The following is a 17870-nucleotide window of genomic DNA, read 5'->3' on the forward strand; positions in this document are numbered from 1 at the left end:
CAGAAACTAACCTCATTTTATTAAATGAGGACACCATGACTTAATTAGAACTGAACTGAAGTTAGCCAGGTTCACATCTATTATGAACAAACATGGTCTGTTTTTCATGATTGAAATTAACACTGAAATGAAGTAATTGTTCATGAGAATGTAGCCTAAATCTTTGAGATTCTGTGTGAAACAGCCTTACCCTTCTTTGTATTTAAAGTGCTTGAAAGCCAAATTAATAACATCATGTACCAAACCATCTATTACAGGATGAAGTTGAATCTGAAAAAGAAACAAAACAGATAACTGATTTGTCTGCAATTAATCACTAAGACAAGCAGGACAGAATGACAGGACAAAATCTGTGGAAGCAACTAATGCTAGCTAACTCCGAGAATGCATTTCCCCCCCTTCCAACAAATCAATAATGGCTTCAACAAGAAGAGGGGAACCAGAACGGAGAAATGCTTTCCTAGAAGTTCTAGTGTTCTCCTCTGTTCTGTTCTGACATAAAACTTTTGCAGAAGTTTCTAAATCAAAATCAAAACAACAGGAAAACTGCATTTTGGAAGACTATAACACCAGCAAAAAGAGCCCTCCTCACACTTGTATACTTTTACAGTGTATTCCTATGAAGTTACTTCACCCTAACAAAAGGGCTTAGACTAGAGTAACTGGATAGAATTAGTGCTAAACCTCTCTTTCCTTAAAAAAAAAAAAGACTGGAGGGAAAATGGCTAAGATCAGAGCACATCAGGATGATGGACCTACTTCTTGCATTAGTCTTATAATACTAATATAATTGCATGCTGTCAAGTCACAGCTAACTCATAGCGACCCCATGAAGTTCCACCTCATGGGGTTTTCAAGGGAATAAATGAGCAGAGGTGGTTTGTCATTGCCTTGCCTGCCTCTGCATAGCAACACTAGACTTCCTTGGTGGTCTCCCATTCAAGTATTAACTGTGGCCAACCCTGCCTAGCTTCCTAACTCTGACGAGAATGGTCTAGACTGGGCTATCAGGCTGCTTGCACCTGTCTCCCTTCTCTGGAATTCTTTAGCTCTACTGTGATTCTAGTCACTAAACTCAAGTAGTGTGGGACAACATTTGCATTTCTACATCAAGTACATGAAATACTTTTAACAATGCAGAAGAAGACACCAAGGATCAGACTGGGTAGTAAGATTTATGTACAAATCAAATTAGAGAAAAGAGAAAATTCTTAGACCAGCTCCACCAGAATATACTAGGGACATGAACTGACCAAAAGGAGGTAAGACAATAAGTTACCAGCTTCAAGTATGAAACATCAGTCTTTTACTATTTAAAGGGTCACTATGCTCAATTAAAGCAAATGCCACAGAAATAAATTCTATTTTCCGCCCAAGGCAGTGGATTGGATGCAGTGCAATCCTAACCAGAGTTATAACCCTCTACATCTGTGGTCTTAGAAAGGTACATATCTGCTTAGGATTGGACTGTAAATTTCCTTTGACTTGCACACTTCTAACTCATGCAAGATGAACGTCAGTCCCCCGCCTTTCACTACAAAGCCCATCCAGCAACCCATGCTGTTCCCAAAAGTTTCCCAAACTGCCCCCCCCCCCAGGAAACACATTTCAGGAAGCAAAGTAGGCTACAGCAGGAACAGAGAGATAGGTACAATCTATTCCATAACAGCACCTCTGTTAATGTTGCTCACAGTGTGCTTGGGAACAAAGCTTAATACTAATTTAAACTTTTTAGAAATAACATACCTGTTTCAAAACCTCTATTAATACTAAAGAAAAAATAAAATCAATAGCCAAATCTCTTCTTTCCATTAAATAGTCTCGCTGCTGTTCATCACTGCAAAATGAAACAAGGATTATTAGGGATATTGTGTTTTATGGACATATTTAGTTCAGATAAGAAGATAGCTTTATTTCAGGATTTATTTCAGGATTTAGTAAACTGAAGTATACAAGGCTGCAGCATGTTAACCATCTTACAGTGCAATCCTAAATACATTTAGATGTTTTTAAGATGACTGAATTCACAATGGACTCAAAATGGCGTAGTCTGTCTGGGAATGCCCTGTGAGATAACTAGATTAAGAACAAATCTTATCTATTTCAGATGATAAAAGACTACTCTACTTTTATTTTCTCCTCTTCTGTTCATAATTTAAGAAGCCCACATTGCATGCCAGCTGAATCTTCCTCAAAATTATTCAGGATCTCCAGTTGGGATCACCACTGTGGCAGGACTGTGCCCTCCCTCACTTTTAAACCTTTATTTTTATTCTTTAATACAAAATGAGAAAACTTTAATACTATAATATAACATCAGATTACCAAAACAGAAACAGCAAGATTAAGCAAGAGTCTCCAGAGCCTATACACATGTAAGACATATTTGCTGTACAAAACACCATTGTAAAAGTGGTAGATGCACAGATACCATTCAGGGGGTAGCTGTGTTGGTCTGAAGCAACAGAACAAAGTTTGAGTTCAGTGGCACTTTTTAAGACCAACAAACTTTAACTCCTGGTATAAATTTTCATGTGCATGCACACAAAAGCTTATACCCAGCATCAGGGCTTTAAAAAATTTTTTTTAAGAGGTGCCGGAACTCTCAAAAGGGAAATAAAGTTTTCAATCTGTATACAGAAATCTCATGAACTTTTAAACATTTTTTAAAGAATTTTGTCAAAGAGGTTCTGGAATTCTGTTCCAGCGCATTCCCCCAGAAAAACAGCCCTTCCCAGAATTAAAGTTTATTGGTCTTAAAGGTGCCACCGGATTCAAACTTTGTTCTAGCACAGAAATCACGTCTGTCACACAAAGTGTGTTGCTTTGACGCCCATCACAACAGCAGCTGTGTTTTTACCCATAAGCATCGGCTGTTAATATCAATCATTACAATGTACCCAGGAACGTACTTTTTGGATTTAGTGCTTGTTCTTGGTCTATATTCATGAGATTCGTCTTCTATGCCATTTTGCCTTTTATACCAGTCAAACAAAGTGCGCAGAATAGAAGGGAGACAATACTCTGAAAGAGAGCTCATTGAGCTTATTACCTGTAAGGGGGGAAACACAAATAAAAACATGTTTGCAAATTGTTTTCTGAAAAACCTACTATAACATTTCAACAATAATTAGAATTACTGTAACTGCTAAAATTAACACCCAGCTATCTCTGACCAGTGTGTCCTTAAAGGACGACAACTGGCTATGAGAAAGGAATTAAATGAGGATGGATGGATGGATGGATGGATGGATGGACGGACGGACGGACAAACAGACAGACAGACAGACAGATACACACACACACACAAAATTCGGGGACTGACAAGGATGTTTAAGGCTTTCTTTGTTCATTGCTTTCTCCATCCCCCCAAGAAACAATGTCAAGCTGTGTGTATACTTTGGATTCTCCACCAAATAAAGCTTTTCATACTGGAGTACCCACTTGGCATTTAATGGGATCACACCTAACCTCAATTTGCATGCCTTCATGTTGACATCTGTCAAAACCTATCAACAAGTCCTGTGTTTGTATGATTCTTTTTACTTCCCTGTCACAGTCAAATCAATTCCACCTTTGTGCAACTACAGTTTGTCATTACATCAGAATCAACCATTTGAATTATGGTTTGCAATCCTGCTCTGGAAAGGGAGCACAAAGCATAGGCTGCCACATCGCATCGGCACCAGCAAACTCTGTTTTGCGGTAAAGCAGGATGTTTATTGTCTCCAACCATGTGCAGGAAGGGAGTTAAAACACACGTGTTCCAAAATGTCAGCTCCACCAATTAATATTTACCCTTATTGATTAACCAGTTAAAGACATAGTTATAATTGCAGCCTTTGTTTGTTAATTTAAGCCCTCTATTTGAGCTTGCTTTCTGTTTCCTCTTAATTGTGTCTCCTGTTTCTCTAGGGCCTTTAATGGGCTGGGATCCCAAAGACGCTCTTGGAATATTCAAGAGCTTTTCTGGGGTCCAGTGGGGTTTCTGGGTTTTTAAAAATTTGAACTGCTGGCCCCAATGCTATATCACAAACTTCTTTTCAGGCTTCTCCCAGAGTTTCAAAAGTGGCCAGGGGAGAGAGAAGGTTGATTCTGCTTAAGAAAAACGATTCTAAAAGCCTTCCTGGACGTCCAGAATTTGTGCATTAGGCTTTGATTCTTACCCCGGGATAATGTGTTGCATACAGTCTCTATTTCTTTATGACATCCCATTGAGCTGCTGTTGTTTTTGCCAGCTTGCAAATGTACCACTTACAATGCTCGATAGCAATGTGTGCGTTGCTTGTTATGAAGTTCTACGCTCCCTGAATGTGATAAGGGATGGCAGCTGCCTGTATATTTTGAAACTATTGTGGCAACATGGTCCTGTAGTTGTTGGTTGTTTCTAACATTGTCAGATATATTGACAAGGCACTGCCTGCACTAAGTTACCTCTAAGGATTTACTAATTCTTGATTTCTCACACTGTTCTTCACCTGGAGAACACTCGTGCTGGGATTGCTATAAGCATGGAATGTGTAAGCCATTAGTAAGAGACCAGCACATGCAGCTCCACCCAGTGACTCCAAACCGTGTGCCAAAATCAATGCAAACTAAATACTCATATACTGTATGTCCTCAGGTATATTTACACAGGGTGCCTTTGGCTGTTTTAATTTTTCTGCCATTGGTCTTATAAGGCAGGAAGGAAGGGTGTAATTTGCAGAGCCTGGCTCTCCGAATACAGGAAGGGAGGAAAGTCTAGTCAGCAAGCTGGTTACTCAGCTCCTCCATTTATTGGAACCAAAGCCAATGGCAAGATGAATTCTAGCTCTGTGTTGCTGGAGAAGGGGCGTGTGCAGATGTACAAATGTGTCCTTGTTAACACAAAAAAATGATCATGTTCTTCCATCCTAAATGAACGACATAGTGTACAGCCTGAAGATGCCAGGTCTACACAAGCACTGAGCTGTTTAAACACTCAGTTCACAGGGCATGAAATGCAGTCTATATAAATGCTTTCTTTAATGTTTATTTTGGCACAATTTGTAAAAAATAAATCAACTAAACCATGGCTGTAGACCTTCTGCTTAACATATCTATTACTGAAAAGCAGGTCATTAAACTGTCAAAATGCAAATTTAATTATATAGCAATATAATCAATAAAACCATCTAAGGGCCAGACCAGTCACAATGAGGGCAGTGGTGTTTGTTTACTTCCATTCTAAAAAGGAGAACGTGTTCAAAGGAGGAGGAACTGCATAGCCCTAGGTAATTTTCTCTCAATCTGATTGACATTTGTTATCATCGTTCGGAGAAAAGTGCCTGGGGCAACGGCACTCAGGAAGGTAAGGCTATTCTTCATCAAATATTCCTTTTCATGTTAAAGTAATACTCCACAGCCATCACCTTATATGTGAACTACTAACGTACGGCAGCTATATGATTGCTCTTATTCAGGAGGCCCTTGGTAGAACGTGCTCTGGTGTCCACGCAGAACTCCTGTGTGCTCAACGGTTTCTCTGCTCTCTGTAATGTCGGGGATAGCTCCTTCTACACATGAAGATAGTTTCAGGAGGGTAGCCATCGGTCTGCAGTAAAAGAGCTAGATTTTGAGTCCTGTAGCACTTTAGAGATCAACCTGACTTTCAGGGTAAGACTTTGTATCTGACATAGGGAGCTTTGACGCTTGAAAGCTTATACCCCGAAAATCTTGTTGGTCTCCAAGGTGCCAGTGGAGTTGAATCTAGCTTTTTCCTTTTCCAGTGAACAAAAATGGCTTTAAAGCCAAACTTAATCAGTCATGCGTATTGTTCACATGTCAGTGATTTTCATGTATAAAACAATAAAGAGATGCACAGGTTAGGCAAAGCTAAAACTGCCATGCTGTCCCATCTTAGTTGCTTGCACGCCGTAATTTTAGGCACTTTCCTCCCAGCCCAGCATGGAAGAATGGAACAAACACAGTGGTAGAGGCAGGGAGGGTTCAACTTTCACCATCAATGGCAGGTATATATTTAAACAGGTGGCTGCATTCATTCTTTACAAGAACTCTTCCTCATTTTTTTTTTTACTTCTGCATCAGATCTCCTTTGGAATATGGCCACTAGAAGACATTAATCTGTTTTGTCTCACAAAGCTTGAAAATGTTAACACTGGAGCAATTTTGTCGACTTAACTTTTGGTACTCATGAACCTGCCTTGTAGGAAGCCTCAGACTTCAAATACTAAACCATCTATTCCATGCCTCAGTTTCAAATTATGGTATTTTCTGTTTGTGTGATATTTGCATTATTTACACTATTTTAGAATACGGAAACAAGATCACATTTATTGAGCAGGTATGAAAAGGAAACTTAAATGTGTTTACTTGGAAGTAAGTCTTGCTAAGTTTTAACGGAACTTATTTCCTAGTATGTAGGTTTAGGAGCGCAACCTTAGCTACAAGAAAGTGGAGTTCAGCAAAATAAAATATACATCTTAAAGATACAGGAACTAACAAAATGATTCCTTCATGTTTTGCTTACTGACCGCGAAACTGGGACAATATAGATACAGCACTTCAATATTATTCTTTGTGTCATACTCTATGCAGTCATATTTTTGGGACTGTGTAAGTAGGAGGAAGAGAAGGAAGCTTTCTCCATCTCCCTTCCCAAAGCCGTACCCATGTCAGGGCAATCTTCAATCTGACTGGAAAGAGGAAGAACCATGTGGCTTTTACTTAAACAAAAGGTCTTGGTCAGAAATGGGGGTGGGGATAAAATAACACACACACCCCGAAAGGGGAATGCCAGAGCCCTGTCCTTCCCTATCCTGAGTGGGAGGAATGGGAACATAAGAAGAGCTGGTTTTTATACCCACTTTTCTCTATCCTAAGAAGTCTCAAAATGGCTTATAATCACCTTACCTTCCTCTCCCCACAACAGACACCTTCTGAGGTTGGTGGGACTGAGAGAGTTCAGAGGGAATTGTGACTTACCCAAGGTCAACCAACAGGCTTCATGTGGAAGAGTAGTGAATCAAACCTGGTTCTCCAGATTAGAGTCTGTCACTCTTAACCACTACATCATGTTGGCTTCTCCCCTAAGTAAATGAAGCTTCTCTCCTAGAAAACTGAGGTGCTCACTGTACCAGGTACACTTTTATCTCAGCTGTGAGCAGGTTTTTGTCATAACACTAATGCACTCCTTTAAAAAAAAACAACCTTAAAATGAAAATTTCTAACACCATTCAATATAAAATTACTGTACTTTTTTCAAAATTCTTGGCCTGCCTATACAAATTAAACCTGTTCAACACACTAACTTTTTAATTAAACAATGTTTTCTATGTTACAAATTAATTTTAATCCAGTTCCAGACCTGCTAACCTTTGGGACTCAACACTACTTTACACAGAAACCTGCATTCGTACATTGTGTAAGTGACAGGTAGATGTCTAAACGCCATTGTGCCTTTGAGGTAAATGGAAGTGAGCTAAAAATAAGTCAAACTATACAATGGAAAATAGCAGCTTAAAAGAAAAAGGGAGAGTCAAGGGAATTTAAGAAATGTCAGTTTGACTCAGGCACTGAACTGCTATCTTTGTATCCAAGACCCTCTTCCTGCAAATGTAAAGCAGTTTTGTGATTTTCAGAGGGACACAACGATTCTCAGTGCTGCCATCCTGTTACACTGGAATGACATCTCTGTTAAAACAGATTACACCAGTAGCAATGAAAGTAACATTTTAATCACTCTTCAAAAGAGCTCAGAGTGAACATTAAACCTACACATTTAAAGTTAAACCTTCTAGTTTCCACAAACCACATAGTTGGATTGAACAAAGCATTGTACACACATACACCACATCACAGTGTAAGGATTGCACAGATGGGATTTAACCATATGAACATATGAAGTTGCCTTATACTGAATCAGACTCTTGGTCTATCACAGTCAGTATTGTTTACTCAGACTGGCAAGGGCTTTCCTGGGTCTCAGGCTGAGGTCTTTTGCATCACCTCCTACCTGGTCCTTAACTGGAGATGCTGGGGATGAAACAGGGACCTTCTGCATGCCAGGCAGATGCTCTACCACTGAGCCACAGCCCCTCCTTATGAAGGCCATTATGAAAATGAGAGGTCCACAGTGCAAAGATTAGGCAGGAAGGTGACCAAGAAGGCTGCTACATCCCCAGACAAATCCATTGTACAGTGAGATTCTATGTAATAGTGTAAGATTCTATGTTGGACAGTTCCAGCAGGGCAGGCACAAGTTCTTCAATATTTTCCATCACCCTATGATAAGAGAAGCTGTAACCTTCAGACCAACTCCTGATTTTCCAGCTTTTGGAAGGATGAGATTCCTACCCAGATTGGAATGGAAAGTAGCAACTATAGTATTTTGCTTAGTGAATACCATTATTTTTGTAGCTAACTGAAAGACATAAAGAGACCTAGTTCCATCTTGGAGAGTTATAGTTTTTCAATGCTTCCATAACACCATTCTAGTGAGTTTATAAATCTGGAGTAATTAGTTTCATAAGTGTTAGATAACATTATTTCTAACTGGTCTTAGTTTTTTAATTACTAGTCCTCCCTGCATTTTTAATGGAACTGGATCATGCACAGCATGAGAAAAACAGATTTTCCCAAGAGAAAGCAAAAAAATAATAATAAAGACGTTTCTGAATCCTGTCTTATTTCCTAAAATGAAATTTATAACTGCAGATGAGAGATAGCCACTGATGTACAGTGCTTGAAGTGTCAGACTAGGATCTGGGATACTGAGGTTCTGACTCCCTACTCTGCCATGGAATCTTGCTGGGTAACCTCCCTCACAGGGTTATTGTGAGGATAAAAAGAAGGAGAATGACGTAAACTGCTTTGGGATCCCAGTGGGGAGAAAGGTGGGGTACAGATAAATAAATTAAATGAAGCCTTCATATTTAGTGTTTAGTCCTACTTCGAAGCAGTTCATCCTGTATTTCAAAGAATCTTTATGGATGTATTTTTCCTTACATTCTTGAAGAATGTCATTTGTTGGGAAATGCTTCTGTGTGCTCCTTCCTGTTTTGCAGTCTATTCTTCTGAATCCAACAGATACGCCACTGGAGAGTGAGTCACTGACACTCTATTTTGAATGGAACACCACACAATTAATTTCTTCCAATCTCAACTACATCTGACGATCCTCTTTAAAATGTGACAGCTTACTTTTGCGTGGAAAGTTGTTCTTCATCCAGTGTCTCCAAGATGGCAATACTGTCCAATGAGCACTGAATAAACCAACCAGGAATCATTCAAATTTCCCTCAAATTCCCTTAATTTTTACTTTGCAATGGGAATGGGGACAATAAACTATGTCACAGGAGCTACCATCATAAGTATACTTACATGTGACTTAAACTCTTTTGAATAAAATGGGACTTACTTTTGAGTAAAAATTCATAAAATTGCAGTGAAGGTATGCTATATTTGGCAGAATGTGCTAACTTCAACCCAATATGCTTTGGTGAGGAGGAGGAGGTTAGATTTATACCCCGCACTCCACTTACCTGGAGTTTCAAAATAGTTTATAATCTCCTTTCCCTTCCCCTCCCCATACAGACATCCTGTGAGGTAGGTGAGGCTGAGAGAGCTCTTTGAGAACTGCTTGTGGGAGAATAGCTCTGAAATAACTTACGATTGACCCGAGGTCACACCAGCAGCTGCATGTGGAGGACTGGGGAATCAAACCTGGTTCTCCTAGATTAGAGTCCATGCTCCTAACCACTACACCAAACTGGCTGTCAATGCCTGCCCAATGAACATACACCAAATTCTAACAATATTCAGTACACCTCTGCCTAGATTTTATTTGTCTTGTACATAGTTTTCAAAATCTGTCAGTCATCTTCCAAAAAAACGATCAGGAATACGTTTCTGAACTTGTTCTTTAGTGTCCTCTTTCATGCCCGCTTTAACTTTCAAATTTTCTCTGATCTTGAAGGTGGCAAAGAACAAGTTTATTGTATCTGAAAGATGGTCTCTGAACAGACAGTCTTTAAACAGGACTCTGAACCAATGGCTTCCTCAGAATTTAAATGTGAAGTTACTATTGCTTATACAGCTTTAGCAGGTGTCACAGTTTAGAAAACAAGGGGCTGGGTCCAGACTAAACTGGCAATTTCCACCAATTCCCCCCTTCCTGCTGCAGATCCCCCTAATGTCATTCCTCTGTGTCCCCTATCCCTTGGAAACAGCATATCGTGGACATCAATCGGCTGCAGTGGGAGAGGGAAGGTAGAAAACTTCCATTCTGCCATTACAAAATTTTGTCAGGAGCCATCTCAAGGAACGGAAGATCTGCATTTCTCTAGCACTGAAACAAAATCACTGCCTTCCAGACAGTCCGAAATTTTCCTTCATATGCTTCAGTGTTTGCCAGAGGATATCCAGCACCCTCATCTTCTATGTTCCTAGGGTGTCTTTCAGCCTGAACATATTGTTCCATACAAAAACAGCATATGGTTCATCTGTACTTAACACCGCTCTTATACTTCAGAAAGAAAAAAACCCTTTTTTTCTATTATACTGTATCTAGTATTCTAACATCTCTTGTATAATTTCTACATGCAAAATGGAACAACAGACTTGCTGTTTCCATTGCACCTCCCATCCAAGTTAAGGACAGTAACATGTCTGTTTGTGTAATGCATTTATTTATTCATTGGGTTTGTATCCCAGTTTTTGACCAGAGTCCACAAACAGCTCACAACATTCGTAACACAGAGTATCTTCCACTTTAAAAACTGAAACCCTAAAATAAATGAATCCATGAGAAGAGTTGTGAGTGGTGAGATAAATGAAAAAGAAAAAACAGTAAACTCAAAACTATATTTAAACCAACAAAAAATCCCCCACACATTGGAACATCTAGTTCGTCTGAACATGTGGGAATGGAAAATGGGCATCCCTAAGCTCAGGGCTATTTTTGGGCAGGAACGCACAGGAACGGAGGTCCGTCTGGCTTCAGAGTTGGCCACGCCCACTACAGCCAAAACCTCTGTGTGTGTGGCCACAGAGGAAAGGCCTGGAGAGCAAACCCCCCCGTGACCCCAGGGGGGGGCTGGAAGGATCAGGGAGGCATTTAAATGCCTCCCTGAGCCTTCCCCAGCCTGTCGAAGGGCCAGCTTGCCCGGGCTTACCGCAGCCACAGGGCACCCGGGCAAGCCAAGGGTAGACATGGGGTGTGGCATAATATGCTAATGAGTTCCTGTTGTTGGGCATGGCCTGTTATGCTAATGAGTTCCTGCTGGGCTTTTTCTACAAAAAAAAGCCCTGCCTGAGCTTATTCAAGAAAGGCAAGTGGTCGTCACTTTGCCTGCCTCATTCCCTTTCTTAGTAGTTGGTCATAGAGCTGGTCTTATATGGCTGCTGCAGTGGGGAAGAGGTCAATCCAGCCAAGCCAAGAAGAGCTTCTGCTTTGACTCAGTCTCTTCTTCTGAGAAGATTTCTGGCAAAGAAATGCACATGAGCTAATGAATTGCTCAAGAAGACTATTTGTTTGGTGTTCCAGTGCTTTTTCAATGGATGTTGTTGATATAGCTTCATCTTCCACTTTTCTTCTCAGTACGTCCTTTACACTTAAAACAAATGCAGCAAGAAATGGTATCAACTGAAGTGTTTAGAATGTTACAGCACAGAGTCAAAACAACTTTGTAGCTTTCTGCAACAAATGTCAAATTCAACAACTGTCCTGCCATGAACATATGATAGTTGCTGAATTCATCACTGTGCTGGAACATTCAAAAAGTCTCAAATGGAACCCATCTTGTCGCAACCTGAGATACAGAGACCTATAACCATTGCTTTTAGAAATCCACACACGTTACTTGATTTAAACTCAATATAAGTTTTAACCAATTTTAAAGAAACACCAACACCAACAACATAACAGCCAAGTCATTATTGCATTGTTTGAATTATTGATGGGCTAATTCAATAGTATCACCCCCCGTCTCCGACGTAAAATATGAGGAACTAAAGTTAGACCAAACTATTAATTACTACATTATTATTATAAGGAAGTCAGGATGGTCATCAAATGCTGAACTGTAATCCTAGATATATAACCCAGTGAAAGGAAATAAAAGTTGCTGTGACTAATGTGCTTTGATCAAACACTTGAGTAGCCATAAAGTAGGATTCTATGCACACTGGAATTGGTGGCCCCTTCTAGAGCTCTAGTTAGGGTGATGATTCTCCTTCCCCATTACTGAGTAAAGAAATTCAAACTCACCGCATAAGTGGAAACCAATTTAGGGTAAAGTCTAGATATTCTCACGTACACAAGCCATATTGGACTTCTATTTCCCAAAATTAGTTCTAGAGTCTGGGTAAATGGTTCCTACAAACTTACTCTGTGAATTTTTGGCAATGGTTGCAGCACTCTATACTGTGTTTGTTCTGCCAACAAGGAGACCACAACTGTTACTGTTCAATGGAATCGCCCCCCCCCTCCCAATTGCTACACTTTTAAAAGGCAACCTACTGTGCAATATGCATGCCTGTGGGAAATACAAAGAAAACTACAAGACACATGGTAATCCTATACAAATGAGAAGTAGATGGTGTGGCTGAATGACCTAAAACCGATACAAATGTTTGTGAGTACACGAAAGAATGAGAGACAGCTCTCACAGAAAAAAGTTTCCAGCAATGCTATTTTCACAGCAGTCAGACCAGCTCCTTGACCAGAGCTCTGTAACATTCAACAACGGTTCTCACAGGGACAGAACATAAATAACAGACTGCGAGGAAGTTACAAAGAACACTGTTTGTTAGAGGCATTACTTACTTGATCAAATTGGGGATCTTCTCCACGTTGCAGAGATTTGGTCAGTGGCTTTTCCTGCAATAAAATATACACAATTATATTATTAAAGGGATAATATGGTGAGATTCTTTTGTGCTCTGGTTATGTGATCTTGTTTCAGACATGTATTTAATGCATGTACAGAAGATACTTGAAACAATTATTAAAATTGTAATGGCTTTCTTTTAAACTGAGGATACCATTTTTAAGGGGGCCATTATGCTACTATGTGTTACTTTTTTAACAAAACATTTATCCTACTTTTCAGATCAGAGAACTTAAACTGTACTGTTTACAATGTAGGTCTCAATTCTATGTGCACACCCATTAAGAGATAATAGAATAAAAACAGACAGTGTTATTCATAGTTGAGGATGCACTACTTTATGAAAGAGAATGAAACACTTTAGAAGATTAAAGCAAAATTTAGTATGTTTTCAAATGTTCTTGTTGTCACTAAGGATAAACAGGATTGTTCAGTTTAATGAATGTATAAGTAACTTATACAAAGAAATTAGCATTCTAGAAACGAAAGCTAGAAGGAAAAAGTGAATCCTGTATCTTCTAAATGCCCACAGTAGACAGAAACCAACATATACTGGGCAATATTCACTGGGAACATTTACTTGTAAAACAACTAAAATGACTGAGGAGTTCAACAAAAGAACAGGTATTCTTCTGATTCATTTCAAAGAGCTTGAACATGAGACATTCCCCAATGGATTGTGTCTTTTGTCTCCTGAATGCTAACACACATTTTCACTAGCAAATAGCTAAATGTTTTCTCTAATGCAGTAGTTCCTGGGAAAGCAAACCACTACAAGTCAGATACAATGGAGATTTTAGGCAAATACTTCCAATAAACATAATACAGTAAATAACAAACATGACCTACATAAAGTAACAAAAGAAATTCCTAGTATCCTTACTCTGGTGTGTAATGTCAGACATCTAATTGTCATATGTGGACAGCATGTGGTCTCCTCGGTACAATGACCCAAACAATCTAGCAGCAATCCTGAACAGTATTATACCCCTCTAAGTCCACTGAAGTCAAAAAACTTCAAAGGGGGTAACTCTTCTTAGGACTACACTACACTGAAAAAATTACAACTCTCCTCTAACTCTCTTGCTGTATGTTACGTTCAGACAAACATCTTATCTAATATATTTTTAGGCCATGAATGTTTGCACAGAGAAGGAATCCAGAAATGTTTATCTGCAAACCCAGCACCTCAAGTCATTATCACCTTATGCCACTATAATTCAACTTTTCTTACATTAAATTTCACTTGCTGCTTAGCAAAATAAGACTGCTTAGCAAAATAAGCCCTCCTAGCTCGGACAGCGTAACAAATACAATATATAATTTCTGTAGCCATTTAGCATAAACTTTAAAACTACCACAGTTGTCAAAGATGAGTCCAACATGCTCATAATAGGTAGACCAGGAAAAAACCTAGCCTAGAGTCTTTTGGAGAATTATGTTCAGACAAACTATTGACAACAGCCAAGGAAATAAACCAATACTGAGCCAAAAGGCTTCCAGTGTCATAGACTAGGTAGGAATCCTTGATCTTGTAAAGCCTGTGAACACTTTTGACATTTTGAGAACAGGTAGCAGGCAATGTTCCCTCTAAGCTGTGGAGTCTTGTGAGCAAAAATTCTACTTTTTGAGCCACTGGCATTAAAGTTGTGAGTGAGCGATTTGGCTAATGCATAAATCAGTTTGCTCTGGAGCCGTCCTTCCTGAGCAAAGACAAAAATGTGTGAGCCAGAGGCTAAAAAACTGTGAGCTGGCTCACACTAACTCAGCTTAGAGGGAACACTGGTAGCAGGCATCACATTAAAACAGCTGCCAGAGGGGATGTCAGTCACAAATGGTTGCCATGGGGCAGGGTGCTATCACAAAACTTTTGGAGGTATCAAGTCGAGAACACTCCTTCAATGGAGGCAGCTGTTTCTGAATGGGTGCTTCCTGAAGAGACAAAGGTGATACCTCTTGGGTTCTTCCCAAGTAGCTCCAGAAATGGAAGAAAGCCAGGATTGGTGCTTTGCTTTGGGAAAGACATGCTTTGACCAGGAAGATAATGGGTTATAAGAACCACATCAATGATAGCCATGGTGTCCATGGGCACCATGTTGGGGAACACTGGCCTGGGAAATAATGAAACACAACAACACTTTTAGGGAAAGCACTGGCAGTACTAAACTGAGGCAAAATGTTGAAAGCTAAGAAACTGGCTCATAGGCGGAATGGCCCATGCCACAGCTACAGGCTACATCCACAGATGTTCAAGCAGTAAGGCAACAGCAGCGCAGATGAGGTACTAGAGAGCTTATTCTCAATATTCCATCAGTATGTGGCAGCCAGAATTTTAAATTCAGTTCATTCTAACTTTCTAGCTGTGGCTGTCACCCACTGAGGCAAGATGTATATGGATGGGCGTTATATACACCAGCTTTTTAAAAATTCTTACAGTAGTATACAAAAAATATATTCAGTGCTGAGTTCTATGGAAGGCTTTAACGAATACAAAACTTTTTCATCATCAGACTGCTTAAAACTCAGTCTGAACAGGACCTACCATGAGGTAGCTGTGTGTGTGTGTGGGGACTCTTAGCCAATAGGCTACAGGGGCAGCTGCCCCAGGGCCTGTGCTGGAGGGCACCTGACCACCCACAGCTTCAGCCCTCAATGTGGGGGGGGGCAGAGAAAAGAACAAGCTTCCACTGCCACCCCTTTTACCCTTCCTGTCTGGGTTGTCTGCTCACAGTGACAGCCACTCATACCCACCCCAACCTGGGCAGCCAGCTCAGCAGCAGTCTCTTGCTCCCAGTCCAGCTACAGTTCAGGCAGCCAGCTTCCAGTCATGATGCCCAAACATCTCACAAAGGTTGAGGGTACCCCTTGCTTGGTCCAGCAGGGTGGCGGGAGTGATTTTGGGGGAGGTCCTATCCTGGACTTTTGCCCAGGGCCAAGAATCCCTAAGTCTACCCATGGGCAGCTGTACTGCCACAGGCCAAGATAAAAGGCTTACATAGAATCATATGGTTGGAAGAGACCTCCAGGGTCATCTAGTCCAACCTCCTGCAGGAAATTCACAAATACCTCTCCTCCACACACCCAGTGAGCCCTGTTCCATGCCCAGAAGATGACAAAAAACCCTTCAGGATCTCCAGCCAAACTGGCCTGGAGAAAAATTGCTTCCTGACCCCAAAGTGGTGATCAGCATTTCCCTGGGTGTGTAAGAAAGGGCCACAAGAACTAAGCACTGATGCATCCCTTCCTGCCCTCCCTCTCATGATCTGCCTAAGTTCACAGAATCAGCATTGCTCTCAGATGGCCATCTAGCCTCTGTTTGAAAACCTCCAAAGAAGGAGAGCCCACCACCTCCCGAGGAAGCTTGTTCCACTGAGGAATTGCTCTGTCAGATGTTCTTCCTAATGTTTCACCAAAAAAGTAGTAAACAAGGTTTAGTACTTAAACCTTAAATACAAAAGTAGTAAACAAGGTTTGAAACTGTGAAAGTGCAGAGCTAAACCAAAGCTGAACTAAAATGAGAGAGGAAAGCAGGTGACCACAGACAAACATTAGAGCTCTCATTTCCCAGAACCATGTTCATAATTTTTGAAGAATTTCAAGACAATTGGAGCAGGATTCAGTTAAAAACAATTACTCAGGTGAAGCGGAACAAAAGTGCAGCTGGACAGAACTGAAGATGAACTCAGATAACTTTCAAGTTTTCAAAATGCTGACTGAAAGAAAATGTAGACATAAAGCTACTATGCCCAGAACTGTTCTGATTTATGTACTGATGCCAAATTACTCCAGGTCTGTCATGAAAACTGAAGGGGTAACACACCCAAGCATTTGCTTTAAAACAATAGAATGAAAATACAGCAAACCTCTAAACCAGAGGTGTCAAACTCATTTGTTATGAGGGCCGGAGCTGACATAAATGTCACTTTATCGGGCCGGGCCATGTGTTCCATAAACATAATGCCAGGCACCAGAGATAGAAACTGTATAAAGGACAGCAGCTGGTAAGCTCTGAGTTCGTGTATCCTCACTGCAAGGCCCCATTAGCTGGGAGGCGGGTGTAGAGGAAAACCCACATAGGCGAACTGGACACTCCCATGCTGCGAACTGGCTGGACACTCCCATGCTGCGTGACTGCTGCAGACAAGGTTATTCTGCCATGCTGAAGCCACAATGGAGTGCCTTCGCCTACTCCCCCCCAGCAGTCCCTCCCTTGCTTCAATTGCTCGTGGGCTGCAAAGAGCCCTGGATGGGCCAGTTCTGGCCTCCAGGCCTTATGTTTGACACCCCTGCTCTAAACAAATGCTGGCTACACTGAACTGCTTCTCACTTCCCAACCAAACTTTCCTGCAATTCACATCTCAGTCACCATCCAAAGAGCTCATAAATTCTGTTTGAGGAACATTTTACCAGCGTAAAACCTGCCATTCACTATGATTTTGGTGATTATTCTAATTTATATAAAATTGTATTATTAGATGCGTTTTTAGTTTCACTTTTGATAACACACGTGCATGTGAAATGAGATGACTGCATTCAAAGAAGAGGCCAGGAGCCAAGATCAAGAATTTCTTCCACCACCATCTTAGATTTTCAAGATATGTTGGCATATATGATCTATAAAGGTGGCCTAAATACAGTGCTCTCATTCAGAAATAGCTATTTTAACAAGAGCATTAAAATTCAAAATGATCAAAGCCTGAAAGAGTTCACCTCGCCCAATTAATGTGAGACCAAGTCTCAGGACCCTATCCAGAGCCCCCAGCTTTGACACATCATCTTTGGGTCTGCAGGCAAATTGCAGCATCTGTTAACATGGAAGTATTCTCTAGAATACAAAAAGTATTCTCTGGAAGCCTCAGTTTCACCTACTCATTTTAGGAATTGCAGAACAACAAAATAATAATCTGATTTGAAGGTTTTTTAAAACTTCATCTGAATCACTTTCATCCCTTTACACTCTAAGAAAGGTCATCCAAATCTTGTACAAAATGGTACACT

General features: G+C 40.5%; 1 protein-coding gene across 1 annotated transcript in view; it reads right to left on the reverse strand.

Moving 5' to 3' along the window:
* Nucleotides 1-17870, reverse strand: part of FRY (FRY microtubule binding protein) — a 168086-nt gene that overhangs the window by 132008 nt on the left and 18208 nt on the right. The window contains 4 exon segments of the mRNA XM_015424198.1: nucleotides 191-270; nucleotides 1747-1837; nucleotides 2913-3052; nucleotides 12809-12862. Of these exon segments, the coding sequence (XP_015279684.1) occupies nucleotides 191-270; nucleotides 1747-1837; nucleotides 2913-3052; nucleotides 12809-12862 (365 nt within the window).

Source organism: Gekko japonicus, unplaced genomic scaffold, assembly GCF_001447785.1.
Source record: "Gekko japonicus isolate JY-2015 unplaced genomic scaffold, Gekko_japonicus_V1.1 scaffold1403, whole genome shotgun sequence".
Taxonomy (NCBI): Eukaryota; Metazoa; Chordata; class Lepidosauria; order Squamata; family Gekkonidae; genus Gekko; species Gekko japonicus.